Genomic DNA, 21,712 nt, shown 5'->3' with positions numbered 1-21,712 from the left:
TTCTGTCTCTTCCCTTTTTTTCTTTAACTTCTTTTTCCCTTCTCTTCTTTAGTTGATACGCCTTTTAACTTGTTCCATGCAAGTCTTAATGAGACATCTTTAGCCAAATACCAAGCTTCCGCAACCATGTACATGCAATCTTTCAAATTTATCTTTTCGTAGTTATCCAACACACCTTCTTCCTCCTTTCCCTCTACTAAAAGATTCCTTAAAAGCTGTCTTTGGTAAAGACGCTTCATTGTTTCAATAACAGATTGGTTTATTGGTTGCAACAAGCTTGTTACGTTAGGTGGCAAAAAGATTGTTTTAAATTGGCCATTTCCTCTTTCCAACAATTCTTCTGTGGGATGAGTTGGTGCATTATCAACAATCAAAAGCACAGGACTTCCTTCTTTTCCAACAGATTTTTGACGTTTTTTCACTTCAGGAATGAAAATTTCATTGTACCACTCTGTAAACAGTGCTGCTGTCATCCAAGCTTTGCATCGGTTTTTATAAAATAGGGGAAGTTTTTTCACATTTTTAAATGCTCTTGGGCGTTTTGACTTCCCCATTAACAGAAGGGGTATTTTATGGCTCCCAGTAGAATTTGCGAAGCTAAGCACAGTAACGCAGTCTTTACTAGCTTTATGCCCTGGAGCACTGAACTCACTTTTAGAGGCTAAAGTGGTTTTGGGTAAAGCTTTCCATATTAGACCAGTCTTATCGGCGTTGTATAAGAAGTCTTGCCATAACTTTAAATTTTTCAATTAACTCTTCAGCAGCTTTGGAGCATGCAGATAACTTTTCACCACTTAAATCTAGTTAACGAATACCGTGCCTAGACTTAAAATTCCTGAGCCAGCCGTTACTTGCTTTGAAAGATAAATAACCCAGCTTTTCAGCTAAGATCTTAGCTTTTCACAAAGAATGGGACCTGAAATTGGGTTCTCTAAAGAATGTTGCGGTAAAAACCACATAAAAACGGCACTTTCCAAATCTTTGTTTGTGGCGGCCTTCATTGATTTTCTCAAAGAACATCCATCCTCATTTTCAAGAACTGACACAAAATTTATTAGAGTAGATTTGCTCTTTTTAATGTCAGAAATTGTAGCTTGTCCAACACCATATATCTCAGTCAACTGTTTGCCTGTAACTCCTTTATTCGACTGTTCTATGTTTTTAGCATATCCGCTAAGGATAACACAACACGTTTTCATTTAGAAGCCATATTAAATACCGGAGTGAACTTAAAAATAAAACATATAACGTGCGAGTATACCAACACAGTTGCGATAACAGACCAGACTGACTCAAAACAAACAGTGGTGAATAGGCTGTACCGCCCACCTGGTGAAGGACCACATCCAATAAAAAGCCGACTATCCACGTGTTTTGCGTTGAACATCGATTTTTCTTTCAACCCCTCAGGAATTTCGACTTTCCCAACAATCGTCCTCTCACACCAGCAAAAAGTCTAATTTTAATTGCTTCCTTGACTTCTCTCCCCCCACCAATCCACTGGGCGAACTGACAAGTGCCAATTGGCACAAGCAAGCTGACCAGGGGGTCTAGCATTCACATTTCTTTCTCAACAAACTAATTCCTAAGATAACATTCCACAACTAACATCCTTATTCATATGGTCTCCCGTGTGCTCTTTTGCCACTGGATTCCCCCTCCTTTGTTATTCCTTTTATTTATCTTTGTCCTATCCTGCAAACTTTCTCTGCATAAATCTTTCCTTGGCTTTACTAACATTTTATTTTATTCATTTAAAAAAAGAAAAAAGAGAAAAACTTATCTTTTTACTATATTTCCATAGGAATTCTGATTCGGATAGTTGGAGTTCTACTGTACTGAGAAATTTGAGAATATACGGATCAGGAGATAATCGTAAAATACAGAGACTTCGTTAAAAAGCAGGAGACTTGGCAGGTATGCAGGCATAAAAGTGGGGAAAGAAAAAAGTTTGAAAATATCTAGATCTAGTTCAATCGTGGAAGAAAAAAACCATGAAACTATTTGTACAAAAAGAAAACATTTAAATTATTTACGTACATTAAAAGATTTAACATAGCATTTTTTTTTATTATTTTCTCTCTGGAAAATTTCATTGCAGTTTTCAATAAATACAAATATTCTGGTCAACAATTTACATGTCACCCATTAGGCAAAATTTTTTCACCTATATGAAAAATTCTATTTTCAGAGGATAACATAAAATTCAAAACAAACATTTTTTAAGGAAACAAGGTGTCCTTTTAAAGGTAAAAAATTGAAGATTTATAAAGATTAATAAATTCATTTTCCAATTAGTTACAGGCTGTTGAATGAAGATCATAAAGCACAACTCTCAAGAAACACCACAATATTTATTATTTGTAATTGAGATAAATAAGTATTGCCATTGCAATACATTTATAAAGGCAGAAGAGTGTAAAAGCGATATGCCTACATAAATAAATACAGGGTTACCACAGTAAAAAATGAACAAAAATAGTTGCTTTTAGTAGCCTCAAGCAGGAAAATAGTTGCCTGAACAGGAACAAAAATAGTAGCCAAATAACTAAAATTATAGCTCAATTGTCAACTATGATTAGGACTGGGTGATGTCAGAAATTTTAAATCGTGATGCATCGTCCATTAGACATTGCGATATAGCGATGTATCGAGATTTAGCATATTTTCAAAAATTACCTATGGGAAATCTTTAAGTTAATCAAAAATAAATAAAAAGGAATAAATCTATTACAATAGAAAATATTAATTTTAAACATATTCCACTATGACATCAATATCATTGCTTAATTTTTTCAATTAAAAAAATGAAGAAGTCAAAGTAAAAGCAAACCCAAGATTTATTTAATTTTTCTTAAATTAAAAATGACTTAAGTATTATTGGTTTAAAAATAACAATACTGAAACGAAATATTTTACATATATGCATTAAAAATTAAAAGAAAAAAAAACAAAAGTAGAAAACAAACCAAAGAAATGTTCACTTTAGAAAAAAAAACTATCTTTTTAAATTATCTGTTTTAAAAAAAAAACAACATGCTTTTGAAATATCATTAGACCCTCTTTTATTTAATTATTTGAAGTAATAAAAAGTAGTATTAACTAATGATCAAATTCTGTACTTAATAAATGTAAAAATATTTACTTATTCATTATTATTTTCTTTTTTGAAAATAAAATCGACTAAAGATTTATTTGTTTAAAAATGATACTGACAATCCAACAAATTATAAAGCACACAAGTATTGACAGAATTTTAATAAAATTAAAAACAAAAATACTTTAAGGTGACCTGGGGTAATTCCTGATCAAAAAATGCAAAACATCTATTTTGTGAAAAAACTATTCAAAATAGAATTTTAATATTTACTGGAAGTTTGAGGCTATATGAGATGAGTCCTATGCCAACTTCTTTTGTTTGAAAATCTAATTAGAATTTAAAAGATTTTAAATTTTTAGTGATCAGGATTTACCCCTGGTCTTGATCACTTCTGGGGTAATTACTGATCACTTCTGGGGTAATTACTGATCACTTCTGGGGTAATTACTGATCACTTCTGGGGTAATTACTGATCACCAGTTTTTATTGTAAAGGGGCTGTTTGAAAATTATATAATGGTAACTAACAAATAAGACATCAAGATCAAAAAATAAACCAAAAAGATATGTTTAAGCAGCTTATAAAACAATTTACTTAAAAGCAAGAAGAACGATTAAAGCTTTAAATTTTCAAAAATCTTTGCATCGTGCCATACATTTTAGGCAATCAGCCAACTCATTCTCATGTTCTTCTGAAATATAAGAGTTCCCACATGGGTTACTTTTGCTGGATTTTTTAACTTCATTAAGGGAAAGTGTAAAGTTAAGTAAGGTATGCCAACAGCTCTGGCAGCAGCTCTCACACTGAAATTTTAATTTTCAATCATTAAAAGAAATTCCCTAATTTTGTTTTCTAGAAGCTTAGTATCCTTTTTACGCTTATAATTTATCACCATATTTATACTAGGCTAATTTATAAACTTAAAAATTATTCTAACAATTATACTAGGCTAATTTATAAACTTAAAAATTATTCTAACAATTATACTAGGCTAATTTATAAACTTAAAAATTATTCTAACAATTATACTAGGCTAATTTATAAACTTAAAAATTATTCTAACGATGTACACACATAAAATTAAGATAGAAGCAAGGTAAGACAAACCAGAAATGGTGCAAATCAGAATACAGTCTTGTATACAGTTAAAAACAAAAATTCCACTTAATAAACATGAACTGTTATTTAAGAAAAGACAATTAGCTATTTATAAGCTATTTTATATACTATTTATAAGAATTAGAAATTACAATGATTAGGAATTACCCTAGTGATCAATAATTACCCCTATCCGTAGAGGGCAACATTTGATATACTAGTTTCCTATAATCAATTATAAAGTTTACAGTTGATGTGAAACAATTAAACAAAAGCTTACACTACTTTTATATCAAAGAAAAAGAAAGTAACTCAAAATATTTATTATTAAGAGAATGAGGGGGATCTTTGCAGAAATATGCACATTTTCTTTGAAATGGAAAATACAGAAAGCAGTTTAAAAGATACTTATTTTGTTAGATTAAACCAGGGTTGGCAGGTTTTTGACATGTGACAGTTTTTGACCGTTTAAACCGTCACGTCAAAAATGTCAAAAACCTATATTCATATGTGAAATTTAATTAATACATGAAATTTATATATTTTTTATAAAGGGATAGTGTTTCTAAATATGTTCTAGAAAAAATAAATTTAAAATTTTGAAGAAACACTTATATTTTGAATAGTATCCAAAATCTTGTACTTTTGAAAGCTCACATCTTTTGTAATATTATGCATTCATTTTCATGTGTTATTGAAAATCTGCAGTGATATTATTAAGAAATTTATTTATAACCAAATTTAGTGTATAGTTGTATAGTATAGATTATACTAAAAATTAGACATTTTTAAAGATAAACATTAGCAGTTTTGTACATTAGACATCTTTTAAAGAAAATTCTTTTTAATATTCTTTTAAATCTTCTTAATAATCTTTTTAACATAAGACAATACAAATTTAAGTGCTTTCTGTTAAATACACAGAGTAGTTAGTGTCGATTTACAGTATATTCAGCCTATTCATTTACTATGCTGAAAATTTAGTTTATCCAAATACTTGTGAATTTCATTTTGCTGAATACTATATAGTTTTGTTGAATATCTAAATATTCAGCTGTTGAATAATTACTTCTTGCTTTCAAGATATGCATTATTTGTATTCTTAATACAAGTGGAGAAAAAAAATTAAGAGGTAAAAATTGTTTTAAAATGATAAGTGTAATAATTATAAATAAATATAATAAACAATATGAATTATATTTATCATTATTCACAAATATAACTACTTTTAAATTCAAATTAACATACTGGATAATAAAGATATTCGGTATAACATTAAAATTTTTTCTCATACACTTGAATCAAGTTTGTATTTTATACATAGCTTGTAAGTTCCTTATAAATATTAGTTGTATGTTCCTTATGTGTCAAAAATGCATAGTAATAAACTTTTAATTTTCTTAAGTATCAAAAAAAAATTTTTTTTCTTCAAAATATAAAAATTTAAAAAAATTTTCTGCACATGCATTTGAATATAAATTTCTGAGATTTTAAATCTGTTATTTTACCTTAATTTTAATTAAAAAATATTTTAAAACCTGCTGATTACCTATAGTATAATTAAATTTCAATATAATGCATGGCAACTGTTGGTAGTTATGAAGTATATATATTTTGTTGGTAAACTCCAGTTTTTGACGGTTTAAACCAGTATTATACCCTTGTCATATCAAAAACCACTTTTTGACGTCAAAAACCCAACCCTGGATTAAACAAAAAATTATTATTAAGTAAATGTAGTTATACTTTAGTAAAGTGTACAAGCATTCTTGTCCATGTCTCAAATTTAAAAAAAAGTAATTTTTTAAAAATAAAACTTAGGTGATCATTATTTACCCCAGAAACAGAGTGATCGTGAATTACCCCGAATCACCCTAAGTACTAATGCAAAATTATTAAAAAGCGTCAAAACATTACTAAGCTCTTTATTTAATTTTTAAAAAAACATTTGTTTTAACGAATAACCAAATTTTTTTAAAACTTAGTTTTTAATTTCTCAAAAATAAAAGCAAATTAAATAACGGTAAGCTTTGTTTTAAATTTTTTATAATTAACAACAACTCAACATTTATTGGGTTAAAAATAATCAAATTATTAAACTTAACTACATTAAATAAATTAGCTTTTTATAACTAAGTTAAATAAAAATACCTCAATCGACAAAGGATGAAAATAGTAGCAAATAGTCGCATTTTAGTAATCTGTGGCAATTCTGTAAATATTGTCAATACACTTTAAGTAAATTTTAAGAACATAAACTATAAAAACTTACTGATAGAATGCCTGTAAAAATATGAATGAATGCACCAAAAGCAGCAGAAAGAGTTGACAAAGCCACACATGAATAAACATTCTTCATATGTGATTGAAGTTGAGGTTCCCTAGTCAAGAATAAAACTCAATTAAAATATAAATAAAGAATAAAACACTTTTAGCTATTTTATCTTCATAAAGTAAGCTTTTAAATTGATCACAGATATTTCCCACCACCCCAAATCCAATAAAATCCTAAATTTGACGAAGCAAATTGTGTTTTGGCAAACGATTTCATAATAATTTTCCCCAAATCCATGTGTATCCCAGACGCGATATTCCACTTTGACTAACTCTGGGGCACTCCAATTGGCACTGTTTGGCGTGCGAATTCTTAACCCGCCAAATCAATGAATCTCACGCTTTCTCGAATCGTACAAGATTAAACTTCAACCGCTATTATTTTTTTTTTATACGAGTGCAAGTAGAGTTTGTTTATGTAATGATCGGTGGAACTCGTTTGTACAAAAATTTGTTAATTTAAATGAACAATAAAATTACTTAAGATATATAAATTGTATTTTTCGTATGTTTTAGTTTCACGTTAATTGTTTCATATAACGCAACTTCTAACTTGTTTCATATAACGCAACTTCACTAACGCAAAAATGGAGCAGTAATTAATTATACAACTATATGTTTGTATTTACGTGGCGCAACGCAATTTCATTATATTTATAAATAAACATTTCTACCATTTATGATTTCATCTATAGAATCATATTTCCGCTTAGAACTAAATGCTGAATTTTTTTTTTTTTTTTTATATAAATTTGCTACAAAAATAATTAATATCAAGAAGTTTAGCACTAAACCTAAACAACAATTACCATACCTTTTATAAAAAATTACGGTTAATAAATCCATATTTCAATCAGTTGTTGAAAATTATTCTTGATTTCTTCTTTGCAATTTAAAAAATAACTCATCAATATCAAAAATAAGACCTGAATTAATACGAACAATTTTATCTATGCCAATTATTTAAATATTTACTTATTAGTTACTAGTCATATTAATAATAAAAAGTAACTAAAATCTGAATAAAAAATGTCTTCAAAATGAGTTAAATGCAATCCAATTTACTGTAATGGCGAATAAGGATAAACTAATACATTTAGTAATAATTTTTATTTTAATTTAATTTAAAACTCAATGCAGAAAAACGCTATGGTTGCTTTCAGTGTCTTAAATTTTGCCTAGTTTTTATTTTAATTTCGGCCAACTTTTTTTACCAGCAAGAAACAATGGTTCTCCTCGAAAAGAAAACACAACGATTCTTAGTATAGTCTCACCGTTTTAATATGAAATTATCAACATTTCATTCCAGTAGAAAGTTAATATCCTGTAAACAGTCACTAAGCATTTTTTCCTAAGTGAATTTGCTTAATAACTAATATTTTCTGTTTGGGGCAGTATGGTTCCCATTTATTAACCTACAATGTTCAAACTGGGTCAGTCACATTTTTTAAATCTTTAGGTGAAACATAAAATATTGTAATTATACACTAATTAGGGTGCGATCACGTTTAATTTTGTTTAAAGAGTAAAAATTTTTAAACAGAACTTGATTCACAAATAAAATATATTGCTTAATTATATGGTGTAGCATTTAGACAGCCACAAAATGTTGAGAGAAATACTAAATATGCTGCAATTCAATGAGTACATTTTATTTTAATGATTATGTACTAAAATTTAAATGAAATGAGAATTCTTTTCTTTCATGCACATGCATTTCTTTTAAAAGTGCTTCTTTAATTTTTTTTCATTTATTTAGATTATCTTGAATTTTTAATTATAAAACACAATAGAAATCATTTGTCTTTGATTATGTTCTGAGAAACTACAATTTTTTTAAAATTTATGAAGTGAAAAAGATATGGTAAATTAGAATTAATAGTAATAATGCAAAAATTATTTTGCTTATTTGCCTCAAAAACCAAATATATTCGATTTGGTCGAACATAAATACATTTCGATATCAATTGATGTATTTTAAGCAACAAAATCCATGGGCTGTAGTAAAACTTGCAGATTCTTTTCCAATTTTCATAGTGTGAAATAATTTTCACGCTAAACCTTTCTTGGCATAAAACAAATTTATTTAAACACCTAATTATGCTACATCACAAACATAAAATTAAGTATATAAAAATAATTGTAAATGACATCGTCAAAAACGCTTCTCTCCTTCCCAAAACATTCTAATCCTTTCTACACCACGCTAAAACGAGAGAGATTCTTTTTTTATTTAATTCTTAAGTTTTGTTCATATCTCGTAGCGCCATCTAGTGGTGGGTAATCTTACAGCTGTATTTATGCATAATAAATTTTTAGTGCTTATTAATTTTTAAATATAAAAACATATTAAATTAATTAAATTTTAAATATAGTTATAAATTTGATAACCATCTGATTTCCTTTTCCGAATGTTATAATAAATATTTATATATTGTGGGAAAAAATGCGCAAAAATGGAAAAAGAAATAGCATGGTAAAAAGTTGTTTCTAAGAGGTATATTCTCTTACGTTATTAAAATTTAACATTTATAATAAAGTGGTAATTATACTTAATATCTTTTGGAAAACTTGCAAATAGAATGCTTTAATTTAAAAAGCTGTTTAAAACTATAATCAATGTATAGTATTTTGGCCGAAATAGAATTTACGAGTCGCAATTGGTTACGAAATATTTGCCTGCATCTTTTCTGCATGTATCAGGTATTCAACCAAACAATTATTCTTTGCATCTTTTATCAACACTAAGCTCAAATAGAAGGGGAAAATTAAATAAAAATAAATACGATAGTAAAAATAAAAACGATAATCAAGTTTAAAAAGACGATGTTCCTTGTTTACAGTGAAGGGTTGCCACAGACTCTTTCGTAGATATGCGCGCATAACAATTAAGCAGTTATCGCGGAGTTTGGCGAAGAAGTGCCCCAGAGTTAGTCATAGTGGAATATCGCATCCCAGACACTCTAAAAAAAGAAAAAGTTTTACCCAGAAAATAAACTAAATAACTTCTTTGAACATTGACATTGAACTTCTTGGACATTGTCCATAACTATACACTGGTGAGACCTATGGACGTCATGCGAACCCACCTACCTAGGTAGAAACGCCCACTACGATTTGTAAATGCCTATTTCGATGGATGGTCTAAATTGAACATTTAACTTGCCACTTGTGACAGGGACATTGTCCTCCTCACGCTGCTGCTCATCTGTCTCGATTACATGCAACCTATACACCCGACTGTTAAAGGCAACACAGGAGCGTCCACGAGCGTGAACTTAAAACACCTCTTACGATCAGCACTCAAAAAGTACGGTGAACTTCATACAGCTCTCCCGGCTTCTCACAAAAACAGCAATGAATCAACTAGTGGTATCCGTTCATCCAATTCTATTACAGATATAATTCTGGTGTGGGAGTACTGTAATGTATCTATCACTACAAAAAATATATTTCCAATTTACAAGTATATAAGACAAGTTAACTTGTTCTTTGTTGGGGTACCTTTTCATAGATGAAGGTTGACATGGCCGATGTGCCACCTCCCACTGAAATCCTTCCTATACAATATTTTTTTAGAACCCGCGATTGAAACAGTCATGTAAACAAAACCACAAATTCTGAACAGAATTATAAAAGTCAAAAGAAGATGTGGGACTCAATAGCACTAACTAAGTGCTGTGACAATTATTGGAAAGAGTATTAAAATATATAAATTTTACTTACAAAGTACTTTGATATTTTGAGAGACACAGACATAATACCAAGTCTACTTTGAAAAACATAATAGGTGAATTATGGGAAAAAGAGAAATGACACTGAATTTTTTATAACTAATATTTGGTCACTTGTCATACATCATTTTCTTCAGAAATATCTCTTGAATCTTAACCAGAGGTCTGTCCAGGGCAGATTTACAACTGTTCAGTGGTACCTTCACAAATACAGTACAGAACCCGTTATCCGGATATCAGAAAACCGGAAAACCAAAAAACCGGAGCGAAATTCGATAAATTTTCCCACCATTTTTTTTAAAAAAAATTTTTTTTCCTCATTAGATTTTCGGATTTTTCTTTCTTTTTTGAAAGATGTTTACCTTACCATCATTTTGGAAATAATCATTAGAGTATTACTTCATCGTTCTTTCTTCTTTTTAAGATTATTTCCAAATAATTTCTTTTTTTTAGTTGGGTTTAACAATAAAAAACGACTTTTTGTAGCGATTCAGAAAACCGGAAAAATCAGTTATCCGGAATAGCGATGGTCCCGATCGTTCCGGATAATCGGTTCCCTACTGTACAACGTTAGTAAAAACAGTAGTTCCATAAAATACTTTAAAAAAAGCAAGTTCTAAAATTCTCCACCTCTTACAATTTTGATTTTGTAACCCCATAAAAACTATAAATCCCAGTTTTTTAAAATGAAACAACAAGGTTCTCTTTTTATAAACTATACAGGAAGTCAAAATTCGAACATCTTTAACATTATCGTAAATTTATTCAAACAGACCTTTATTTTTTATGAAATTTTTTTTTCCCACATGAAACTTTTTTCAATATGATCTGATTGAAAATGTTCTCATAATGAAAATAAGTTTTAATTCCAGTACTGTTAAATGCAAGTTGAAATTTAACTATGGACAATTGATTTCTAAATCAATTTTAAGCTCGAAAATTTACAATAGCAAAATTATTTTTTAATATATGGGGAAAAATATATAGAAATTTACCAGTTATAAATTATTTTTATTTGTAGTGACAATTTTGGAAAATAATTTCTTATTTTATCATATTTTGGTGTTGATTTTTTTAATGTTACTTAATATTCACATGATACCTCAAAAAAACCTAGACAGACCCCTGTTAACAGAATTTTTCTAATTAACTTCAGAAAACCAGAGCCACTTTTACTCTTTAAATTTATTGAATAAATTTATTTCCTACACATAATGTATTATGTAACTTTTGTCTTTTTAATTAATCTTTCATTTAAGTAATATAGAAAAAATTTATTTTTTTATCCATGAAACAGGCCTATCATTTAGTAACATTATGATTGCCCTCCTGTTACCAAAATACTACATCTCTACTATCTGACTTAGAACCTATTAGGTTCAAAAATTAATATTTTATTTTACAAAGCATAATTAATTCACTAATGAATAAGAAACAGTTTATTTTTTATTTTAGTAGCTTTTTAATGGCAACAAAAGGACAGAAAATAACAGAAGGGCAAACTATCTATAAACAGACACTTCAGAGTCGATTTTTAAAATCTTTAGAGTGAAATATACAAATCTTGTTTCAAATTCAAGGCATAGATATATAAATAATATTTAAACAGTTCATTTTTATTTTCAAATATATCGCTTTAAAGAATTCGAAAATTTCTCTAGAATTGTATTTAACTATTTTCTAACTACATTAGGTAAGTTTTTAGGTCATTTAAATATTTGGTCTGAAAGTTTTTTTTGTCCAATTTTTTTAATTTTTGAAGGCCATATGTCCTAAGTGGATCGATAATATCGTATCAAATTGTATTCCAAACAAACACTACCACTGTGCCAAATTTGGTTTAATTCCAACAGAATAAGGTAAAAGTTTGTCAAAAATTGCGGTAAATGACCCTGAGAAAAGATTTCCGTATCGTGATCTGCGGTAGAATAATCACCAGCGAGAAATTTAAAAAAATATAGCGATTTTAAAAATGGAATAAATTATGTGAACAAGTAATGAACAAAAAATAAAAATATCTAAATGAGAATTTATTGTACCAACAATTAGAAATAAAATAAATTTTACATCCACATAATCAGTGATTATCAAATGCGTGAAGCAACCTGCACTTGAAAGTAATCAATTATACAAAACAGAAGCTGAAAGTATTGAGGGAAAATACAGAAATCCGCCATTTTAGGCACACTTACATTTTAAGATTTAGAGTCCTGAAAAACGAATCCATACTTGGTGTAGACATTTCGAAAAAAAACAGTTAAACAATTTTATTAAAGAATCAGCCTCGAAGGCCAAACTAACTCGTAAAAGAACTCTAGCAAATTCTAGACTTCGAACAAGGATGAGGAAATAAGCCTGTTTTCTAACTTAGCACACGTAACTTAAGTCGAAAGATAATGACGTCATCTATCACAAATGAAAACAAAATTTGTACATTGCCACTAACATTTGAAATTCCAAAAAATGACAGTCACTCGTGTTATAAATCGAGAATTCTATCAGCGAGCCTCACGCTTGGACTGATCGTTAAGACACGGTTCCCAGCAGGTCACCGAAGTCAAGCATCACTGGCTGCGGTCAGTGTGCGGGTGGGTGACCACTTGGATCAGCCTGCGTAGGGACCGAGGGTGTGCATAATCCTAGGGTGTGCATCGAGGGTGTGTGTGGTATTGGTCCTCGTTAAACTGTTCTACCGTAAAGTGCTCGACTTCGCGCGCAGGTCGTCGGGCTACCGAAGCGGGGGTGCCATCCCCTCCGCAGAGGATCAAAATTGTGATGGCATGTCTTCGGATCATCCTCCGGGATGTTTCCCAGACCGTCGCCAATAGCCCATTGTGCAGCTCTAGTGCGACGTAAATTAACAACAACAACAATATATATATATATATATATATATATATATATATATATATATATATATATATATATATATATATATATATATATATATATATATATATATATATATATATATATATATATATATGGATGGTGTTTTCTACACTAGGACACGCTGCAAGCCTCGGTACCGCCTAAATTTCCGGGTAACTGTTTCCGTTGTATTTTAGAGCCATTTGGCATCATTGTGTTTTGAGATTCTTGCAAAAAATGCATTTGATTACTTATTACTTGTGTTTACAATGCTAACAATACTTGTGTTTACAATGCTAAAAGTGTTAACACTAACATAAGATGGTGCACAGCTTGCAACAAGAACAAACAGTAATAAACTTATGGAAAAAGGCCATATCGAGACTGCCAAAAACGCGAGTTATTCAAAATCTAGCAACCATGTCACCTTTTTTAACAATATATCTCTAAATAACTAAAACAAGTTTTCACTTTAAACTCGCCAGAATTGCAAAATAACATTAATGTCTTATGAAATACAGCAGATTTGAGCTCAGAAATTATCTAATTTATTTCTTTTATTGAAAACAAAATTATCCGTTTGAAAATATCGCCTCGCAGAATAACATGTAGTAAGCAGCAGCAAACTTTCTAACCGGAACTAAAGCAGGCATACAGCTCGAGATTGTGATTGTTTACATTTGAAAACACCGTATATATATATATATATATATATATATATATATATATATAAATAAATAAATGAATACAAGAAAACACGAAGAAAGTTAGAAAAAACAAAACGTTTAATTTATTGCGCTTAAGCTGCAAGTAAACAGAACTCATTAGATAAGTTCAAAATGAAGATAAAACAAAGAAAAATTATAGACGTATGAAAAAAAGGGGGGGGGGATAATAAGTAAAAAAATAACAGACGACAGTTTAAAAAAAAAAAAAAAAAGCGAGTACTATAAGCAAGGACTATAAAGATGAACTATAAAGAGAGTAGCGAAATCAGATAAGTAGACCTGATTTCGCTACTCGCTTTATAGTCCATTTTTTATGCTGCTTTTTCTTTTATTTTATTTTCTGTTTCTACATGTTATTTTCACTTATTTTTACTTTTTGAGTTCTATTTTATTTGTCGTAATTTTTGGAAAAATTTTTTTTGAGTGCTCCTCACACTATTGTATTAATATATTTTGCTTTGGCTTTATTGATACAATATCAGAAAGCACTCTGTTTTGCGGATATAATCGTGTGGGCTGATGAAAAGATTATATCTTTTTTTTCCGGTTTTTTTAAATAAAATTTCATCCTTTTTTCCTTTTTTCTAACTGTTTGTTATTTTTTTACTTATTATCCCCCCCTTTTTTTTAATATGTCTATAACTTTTCTTTGTTTTATCTTCATTTTGAACTAATATATATATATATATATATATATATATATATATATATATATATATATATATGTGTGTATATATAATAACAGTTCTACATCCCTGTTATCATTGTTGTATTCAGATTTAATAATGCAGTCAGAAGCCATAATTAGTTATAAAAAGTTTTATTTGAAGATATACTGGTGGTTATAACAGATCACATCCCCACTCCGCAAAGGAGGGAGTGTGGACGAAACTACGGATGGTTCCGGCAGATGTTTATTGGAACACGTTATTCAGCAAGAGACATGCGAAAACCTTCGGTCCCGCATTAAATACTACAGAGAATGATGTAATTAGATTCCAGTCGTACATACCTTTGTAACTCTACGCATTATGGAAAATCATTTACTGCTTCCTAATATGGAAGTGAAAGAGGGACAAGATTCTAAAAATAACTCCTGCTTTGAAATATAAATCTAATTATAATTCAATGGTATGTTTTCAGCCTTGAATTCCCAAAATAGAATATATCTAAGCTTACTCTTTAAGAAAGACATTTCATGAAACCGAAAGGGTTTTAATTCTTTTATTAATGCAAAAGTATTTATAACTTTTGTATTACATCCCCCCCCCCCCAAAAAAAAAAAATTTTTTGTAAGCCAAAATAAAAAAAATTTAGAATACTTTACATTTATAAAATTTAGGTTGGTACTTCTGTTCCTTTTCCCTACTACAAATAACATCTTCTCAATTATGAGAAGAAAAAAATTATTTACAATGACAAAAATATAAAAAACATGATAATGCAATTTATCTGTTTAGTCAATTAAACAGAAAGAAAAATGAAACATGTTTATAAACTATTCTACTAAAATTTTCAAAAATTTTTCACACAAAAATATACAACATTTTTATGCAAATGAACTGGACAACAAGTGTTATTTAATCAGAATTTTAGATTCTGCGTGATTAAAAATATTCCCTAAGCTTTGATACATGTACTATTTCAAAATTTTGTTCACTTAAATTTTTCCTTTTATTTATTTTGTAATCAGTTTCTTGGTCATTCTTTCTTTTTCCTATTTTTCCTTTTATTTTTTGCTTTTGTTACCCTTTACATTTTTTTTTCAATGTTTACTTTTACTGAAACATCTTTTTCATCATTTTTTCGATGTTTACTTTTACTGAAACATCTTTTTTTTTTTCCACACCATTTTTAACCTTAACATTTTGAGAATTTTGCTGTCTAATGTGCAAAGATAAGTTGTCACTTATAGAATTAGCAAAGATGGCCAGTCTCTTACCAAATTGAGTAACAACTGGCCCGACACAATCAATAAACAAACAAAAATCTTTGCAAGTCTGCAACCCTACTAAAGCATATGGTAAATCAGTATAAAGTATAAAAAACTTAGCAGAGCTAACATTTTCGTCTATTTTCTAACATTTTCGTCTTAGCAGAGTTAACATATTCTAACATTTTCCACTAGCTGTAGATAATCTGGATTGCCAGTAATCTAGATCAGTGGTCCCCAACCCCCGGTCCGCGGACCGGTACCGGTCCGTGGATCAAATGGTACCGGGCCGCCCATTTCATTGAAATTGAATTTAAATTCCTAGGTTTATACCCCAAATTAAAAATATCTGTGTTCCATTAAAATTTTATTTATTTAAAAAAAAGATGCCCCCGAAGGTAATAACATAAATTTTTTAATGTTTTAAAAAGCAAAAAAAAAAAATAAATCTTCTGCAACTATTTTCTCATTCAATTAGTTTTAATAAAAAAAAAACAATCATCGTAACTGTAAATATCATAAATAAAAAACGAAAGCGCGACGTGACATTTGCATTGGAACTAATATAGAACTTCGTCTTCTCTCTCGATTCTGACGCCTCACACAGCAAGAGTGTATAGTAAGGATATAAAAGAGAAGCTGGCTAGTCTGCCATTTAGTCGCCCAAAGACCACGTGACCATGATTCCTCTCTACTGTTTTGCGTGCTTTATGCGGTTTTGTTTATTTTTTGTAAAAAGAAAGTGTCTATCACTCCTCTCTCTGTTCACCGGTACTTTCTCAGGTTTAACAGTGCTTGGTGTACGCGTGTATTGTGTCTGCACAAATTTAACTCACAAGTAAGCAAAAATGAATACTAAACAGACGTCCTTAGAAAGTTTCCTTAGAAAAAAGAAAAGGCTCAGTGAAGAGACTGAAGAGCCTTCAACATCAAAGAAACATGCAACTTTTAACAGACAATACCATGAGTCCTGCTCTAAGTATGGTTTTGTTGGGACAGGCGATTCACACAAACCAAAACCGCTCTGCATAGTTTGCGGTGATCAACTCTCTAATGACGCAATGAAACCTTCAAAACTGCTTCGCCACTTGAACGCCAAGCACCCTGGATTAAAAGACAAGTCCCTGGAGTATTTTGAAAGGAAAAAACGGGAGCACGAAGGACAGAAAAAATTTATGATGGCCACCACATCAATAAAGGAGAGTGCACTAAGAGCATCATATTTGGTGGCTAACCGCATTGCTAAAGCTAAAAAGCCATTCAATATTGGTGAAGAATTAATCTTGCCCGCCACTAAAGACATTTGCCGTGAAATACTAGGAGAAGCTGCTGTGGAAAAGATAGCACATGTGCCTTTGTCGGCTAGCACTGTGACTAGGCGCATTGAGGAAATAGCCGAAGACATTGAGAAGCAATTGTTGGAGAGGATTAATGCATCACCGTGGTACGCACTCCAGGTTGACGAATCAACAGATATTGACAGCAAGGCAATACTACTTGTTTATGTGCGATATCCATATCAGGAAGATGTGTATGAGGATTTGTTATGTGCACTATCTTTGCCAACCAACACCACAGGAGCAAAACTGTTCAAGTCACTGGATGGTTATATGTCAAGACAACTAAAATGGTCCTTTTGTGTAGGCATATGCACAGATGGAGCTGCTGCGATGACCGGACGTCTATCTGGTTTAACTGCTCGGATTAAGGAAGTTGCACCTGAGAGTGAAGCTACACATTGGCTGAATTGTCAGAACGAGGTTTAACTTTAAACCTGGTCTAAACCGCGGAGTTAAACCAAGCCGCATTGCACAAACGAAGTTTAAGGAAAAACGCGGTTCTAAAGATCTAGTTCAGCCTTGTCTAAGTTAAACCTAGTCTGAGGTAGGTTTAAACCAGGCAGACGAGTTTTAAACCTCGATCTTCTGCTTAAAATCGGAGAACGTCAATTTCGCTTTCGTAGATAGTTAGTTCTGTATTGTTTTATCAGGTTTAAAATATAAATACGTACATTTTTATTGAGAAATTATAATAAAATTTTGTGTGATTATCGTACATTTTTTTCTGTATCTTTCAAAGTGTTTATAAAATCTAATGAAAGAATGCATCTTTTGGATCTCCGAGATTAGTTCTGAATTGACAGTATAGTATTCAGTTATTGACAGTATACCATTCAGTATTTTTTTTCTTGAAAATAAACATTAAGATAATTAAATATCTTACTTGCTGAAAGGGTCTTTCTTTTTGAGTGATTGTGTATATTATATTCAAATTCAACTACTCAGGAGATAGACTTTTTTGGAATAATAAAATGCGAGGGATGCGAAATTACAAATGTAAGGATTAAATAAAGTAAGATTTTTTTTCTTTAAAATTAAAGATCATGAATGTTTGAATAGACCAATTATTGATCTTAAAATAGTGCTATTGTTAGTAAAAAGTTTTGGATTCTATACATGTGGAAAATAATTATTACTATTTGCTGTATTTGATAGTTTCAAACATTGATTATATTTTTTTTATAAAGATATTGATTTTTTTTTTATTCTAGTTTTTTTATTCTAGTTTATTCTAGTTTCTATTTATAAAATTTCTTATCTCTTAACATATGTTTTTTAGTAGCGGTCAACAGATTTTCACAGCATATACATTAATTTATCTTTTTTTTTATTTGCTTGCTACATTTTTCTAAAGTATTAAAAGTAAAATTAATCAGTAAAATTTTCTAAATCAAAGAATAACAACTTCATACCATGAATATAAGTTACTGTGCATGTTATAATTCTCATTTTTATAAATTTTAACTACATAAATGCTAGTTACCAGAGGTGGAAATTGAAAAAAAATGTGTTTTTAAAATTAAATTTAGGAAAAAAAATTCACCACTTTTCACTTTATTTTGTTTAGTGTGAATTGGTCAAAAAATTTTTTATCCCAACAAAATTATGAGAAAAATAAATCGAAAATTACTTTCTTAATGACTATATTTGCGTATTTATAACAAGAATCTTTCATTACCACAATAATATGAGATATCAATAATTTTTCATTCATGTCATACCAAAATTTTTCTTTGGATTGCTTTTTGAGCTATGTTAAATCACATTTTCATTTTTTAAATTTAATTGACTGAAAGTCATTTATGATGTTGAAAACTGGTTCGTCTTATCGCTATCGAGTAAGTTTGACAAATAGGTTGCATTAAAATTTTTTTCCTGTGTATATTGTCAATAACCAGGAGATAAAATTTTAATGCTATGGAAACAAGTAATTCTTGCCCAGTAAGATTGGCAGAAAGCAGTTGTCTGTTAAGGGAAAATCGACTATTAAATGAACTAACACAATTCAGGGATATTTCCGTAACATGATCTATCAGGCCAACTAAAATGCCATTTTTCTACACTTTTGCAACTAAGCATGTGAACACCACAACATTATTCTTTGAAGAGAGCTTGCTTTAACTAAGTATAATTTTATTGATTCCCTAATAAATTAAGACATGCTCATGTTTTTATTATTCTACAATTTTGAGATATATTTAAAGAAAAAATATGAGAAACTTTGTGCATAAAGTTGATGATAAAAGACAACAGATATGTGACATTGGCTGGCTTAATAATATAATTCCATGGAATTAAAAATTAAACACCATATTACTATTCATGTTCGTTTGTTACAGTAAAAATATTCGTACAAAGAAATTTTATTGAACAAAAAATGCTTATGTTTAATCGTTTAATAATTAAAAACTATAATGCAATTAAAAAAAAAGTAAGTTTAAAAAAAATCTGTGTTATATAAATAGTATGTACATAATATATAACATCTTATATGTTATAAAAAATTACAGATATCACTCAGCATGGGGATGAATTTTGTAGTAAATCAAGTTAGTAAGTCTGAGAAAAAGTTTAAGAAATAATTAAGCATGTGAATAATAAAAAGTGCTGTTTGAAAAAAAAAAATGCTTACTTCATTCATTTTTAAATACATACAAATGATTTTCCTTTCTTATTAAAAGTTTCCAATTATGCTTTTAAGTAAATTTTCTAGAATGTGCATTCCTTTGAATTACAGGAATAAAATCTCATACAACAGAATTTACACAAATTTAGACTCTTAAGCTTATTTTTTCATCACTATTAGTCCCACAGTGTTAAGATCGTTCCCAGTAGAACGCTGAAGTTAAGCATCGCTGGCTGCAGTCAGTAAGTGATTGAGTGATCACTTTGATCAGCCTGCGTAGGGACTGAGGATGTGCTGTATCGGTCTTCATAAAACTGTTTTAACGTGAAGTCGAAAAATGTCACCAGAATTTAACAGCGTATTGATTGATGTCGTTAAAGTTATTAACTACATCAAAGTACACGCCCTTAACTTGCGCCTATTTGAGCAGCTTTGTGAGGAGATGGACGCAGAGTACAGATGCTTTCTGTTATACACAGAAATAAGACCATAATAACATGGGGGCACCCTCAAGTATAATCTACCCGAGTATTAAAATATAGATGCTGCATATTAAAATATAGATGCTGTAAAAATGATTGCACAAATCACTTAAAATATTAAAATTATTTCACAGTATAAATGGCTGCTTGTACCCTGAAAAAGAGAAGAAATATCTTAACAAAACTATTTACTTTCTAGCTTATTTTCTAGAATAATGGTAAAATAGACCTGCCTACCCAAACTTATTAAATATTAATAACTAAGCTGCAGACTTAAAAATTCTATAAGTTTTGGTAATAACAAATAATTTAATTTTAAATAAGCTAGAACGGTTTTGTTATCAGCTTTTTCCAGGTTACAAACAGGCATAAATATTTTCAATAACTAATTTTTATTTTCTCAAATAACGTAATTTTGGTGATTGTCAGCATTCCACAGCATTTTTTTTTTTAATATCGTGTTGACGATGTCGGACGACATAGTACAACGTTTGTAAATGCAGAGAGATGTCGATCGACGTTCCCCAACGTTTTCACAATATCGAACAATATTGTTTTGCAATATTGAATATACGTTATAACAGGGGTCCATTTTTATATAGTACAATATTTCGCTACGATATTGTACAATGTTCAAAGCTAAGTTTTTACGATATCGTTTTTGTGAATTGTGCTACTTGGGGTGGTTATTGTTTAAAAAATTTGTTGGATAATTTTTGCAGAGGAAAATTTTTGATAACCTAAAAATGCTTTCATATTGGAATATTTATTCTGATGTAAATGTTTTGATCATTAAGAATGTTTGGGTAGACTATACTTGAGGGTGCCCCCGCCAAGTTGTGATCGCGATAGATCGCCAAGCTAGGCGATGTTGAAAGCCAATCGTGATTCTGATTGGTTTAGATTTTAATCGTGATTCTGATTAGTTTAGAATTTAGCGTTGTTTTTAAATGAATTTTTAAATGTAATTTCAGAGATCCCTTAGTTCTACTTTGGATACCGGCTGGTAAGGTTATTTTTGCTTCTGGTACTAAAAATGAATACTGTCAATAAGATAAATCTGATTGTTGTTGTTGTTAATTTACGTCGCACTAGAGCTGCACAATGGGCTATTGGCGACGGTCTGGGAAACATCCCGGAGGATGATCCGAAGACATGCCATCGCAATTTTGATCCTCTGCAGAGTGGATGACACCCCCGCTTCGGTAGCCCGACGACCTGCGCGCGAAGTCGAGCACTTTACGGTAGAACAGTTTAACGAGGACCAATACCGCACACCCTCGGTCCCTACGCAGGCTGATCCAAGTGGTCACCCACCCGCACACTGACCGCAGCCAGTGATGCTTGACTTCGGTGATCTGCTGGGAACCGTGTCTTAACGATCAGTCCACTGCGGGACAAGATCCGGCGTTCCGGGCAAACAAGTATGGCGCCAAACATAAGTCGCCAATTTCGCCAAGGGGCAC

General features: G+C 30.3%; 1 protein-coding gene and 1 pseudogene across 1 annotated transcript in view; one reads left to right on the top strand and one right to left on the bottom strand.

The window, feature by feature from the left end:
* The window catches only part of BI-1 (Bax Inhibitor-1), a 39,164-nt gene extending 26,510 nt beyond the window's left edge, over positions 1 to 12,654 (bottom strand). The window contains exons 1-2 of the mRNA XM_087168528.1: positions 12,459 to 12,654; positions 6,471 to 6,579 (exon numbers count right to left, since the gene is read on the bottom strand). Coding sequence (XP_087024654.1) covers positions 6,471 to 6,579; positions 12,459 to 12,508 — 159 coding nt within the window. The 5' untranslated portion in view covers positions 12,509 to 12,654. The remainder of the gene's footprint in view (positions 1 to 6,470; positions 6,580 to 12,458) is intronic.
* Positions 12,655 to 16,646: 3,992 nt separating this feature from the next.
* Positions 16,647 to 17,564, top strand: LOC139426104 (SCAN domain-containing protein 3 pseudogene; annotated as a pseudogene).
* Positions 17,565 to 21,712: the final 4,148 nt, after the last annotated feature.

This window comes from Parasteatoda tepidariorum, chromosome 7 (assembly GCF_982258835.1).
Source record: "Parasteatoda tepidariorum strain Cologne lab strain chromosome 7, Ptep-v5.0, whole genome shotgun sequence".
Taxonomy (NCBI): domain Eukaryota; kingdom Metazoa; phylum Arthropoda; class Arachnida; order Araneae; family Theridiidae; genus Parasteatoda; species Parasteatoda tepidariorum.
This window is presented reverse-complemented; position numbering and strand designations above follow the sequence as displayed.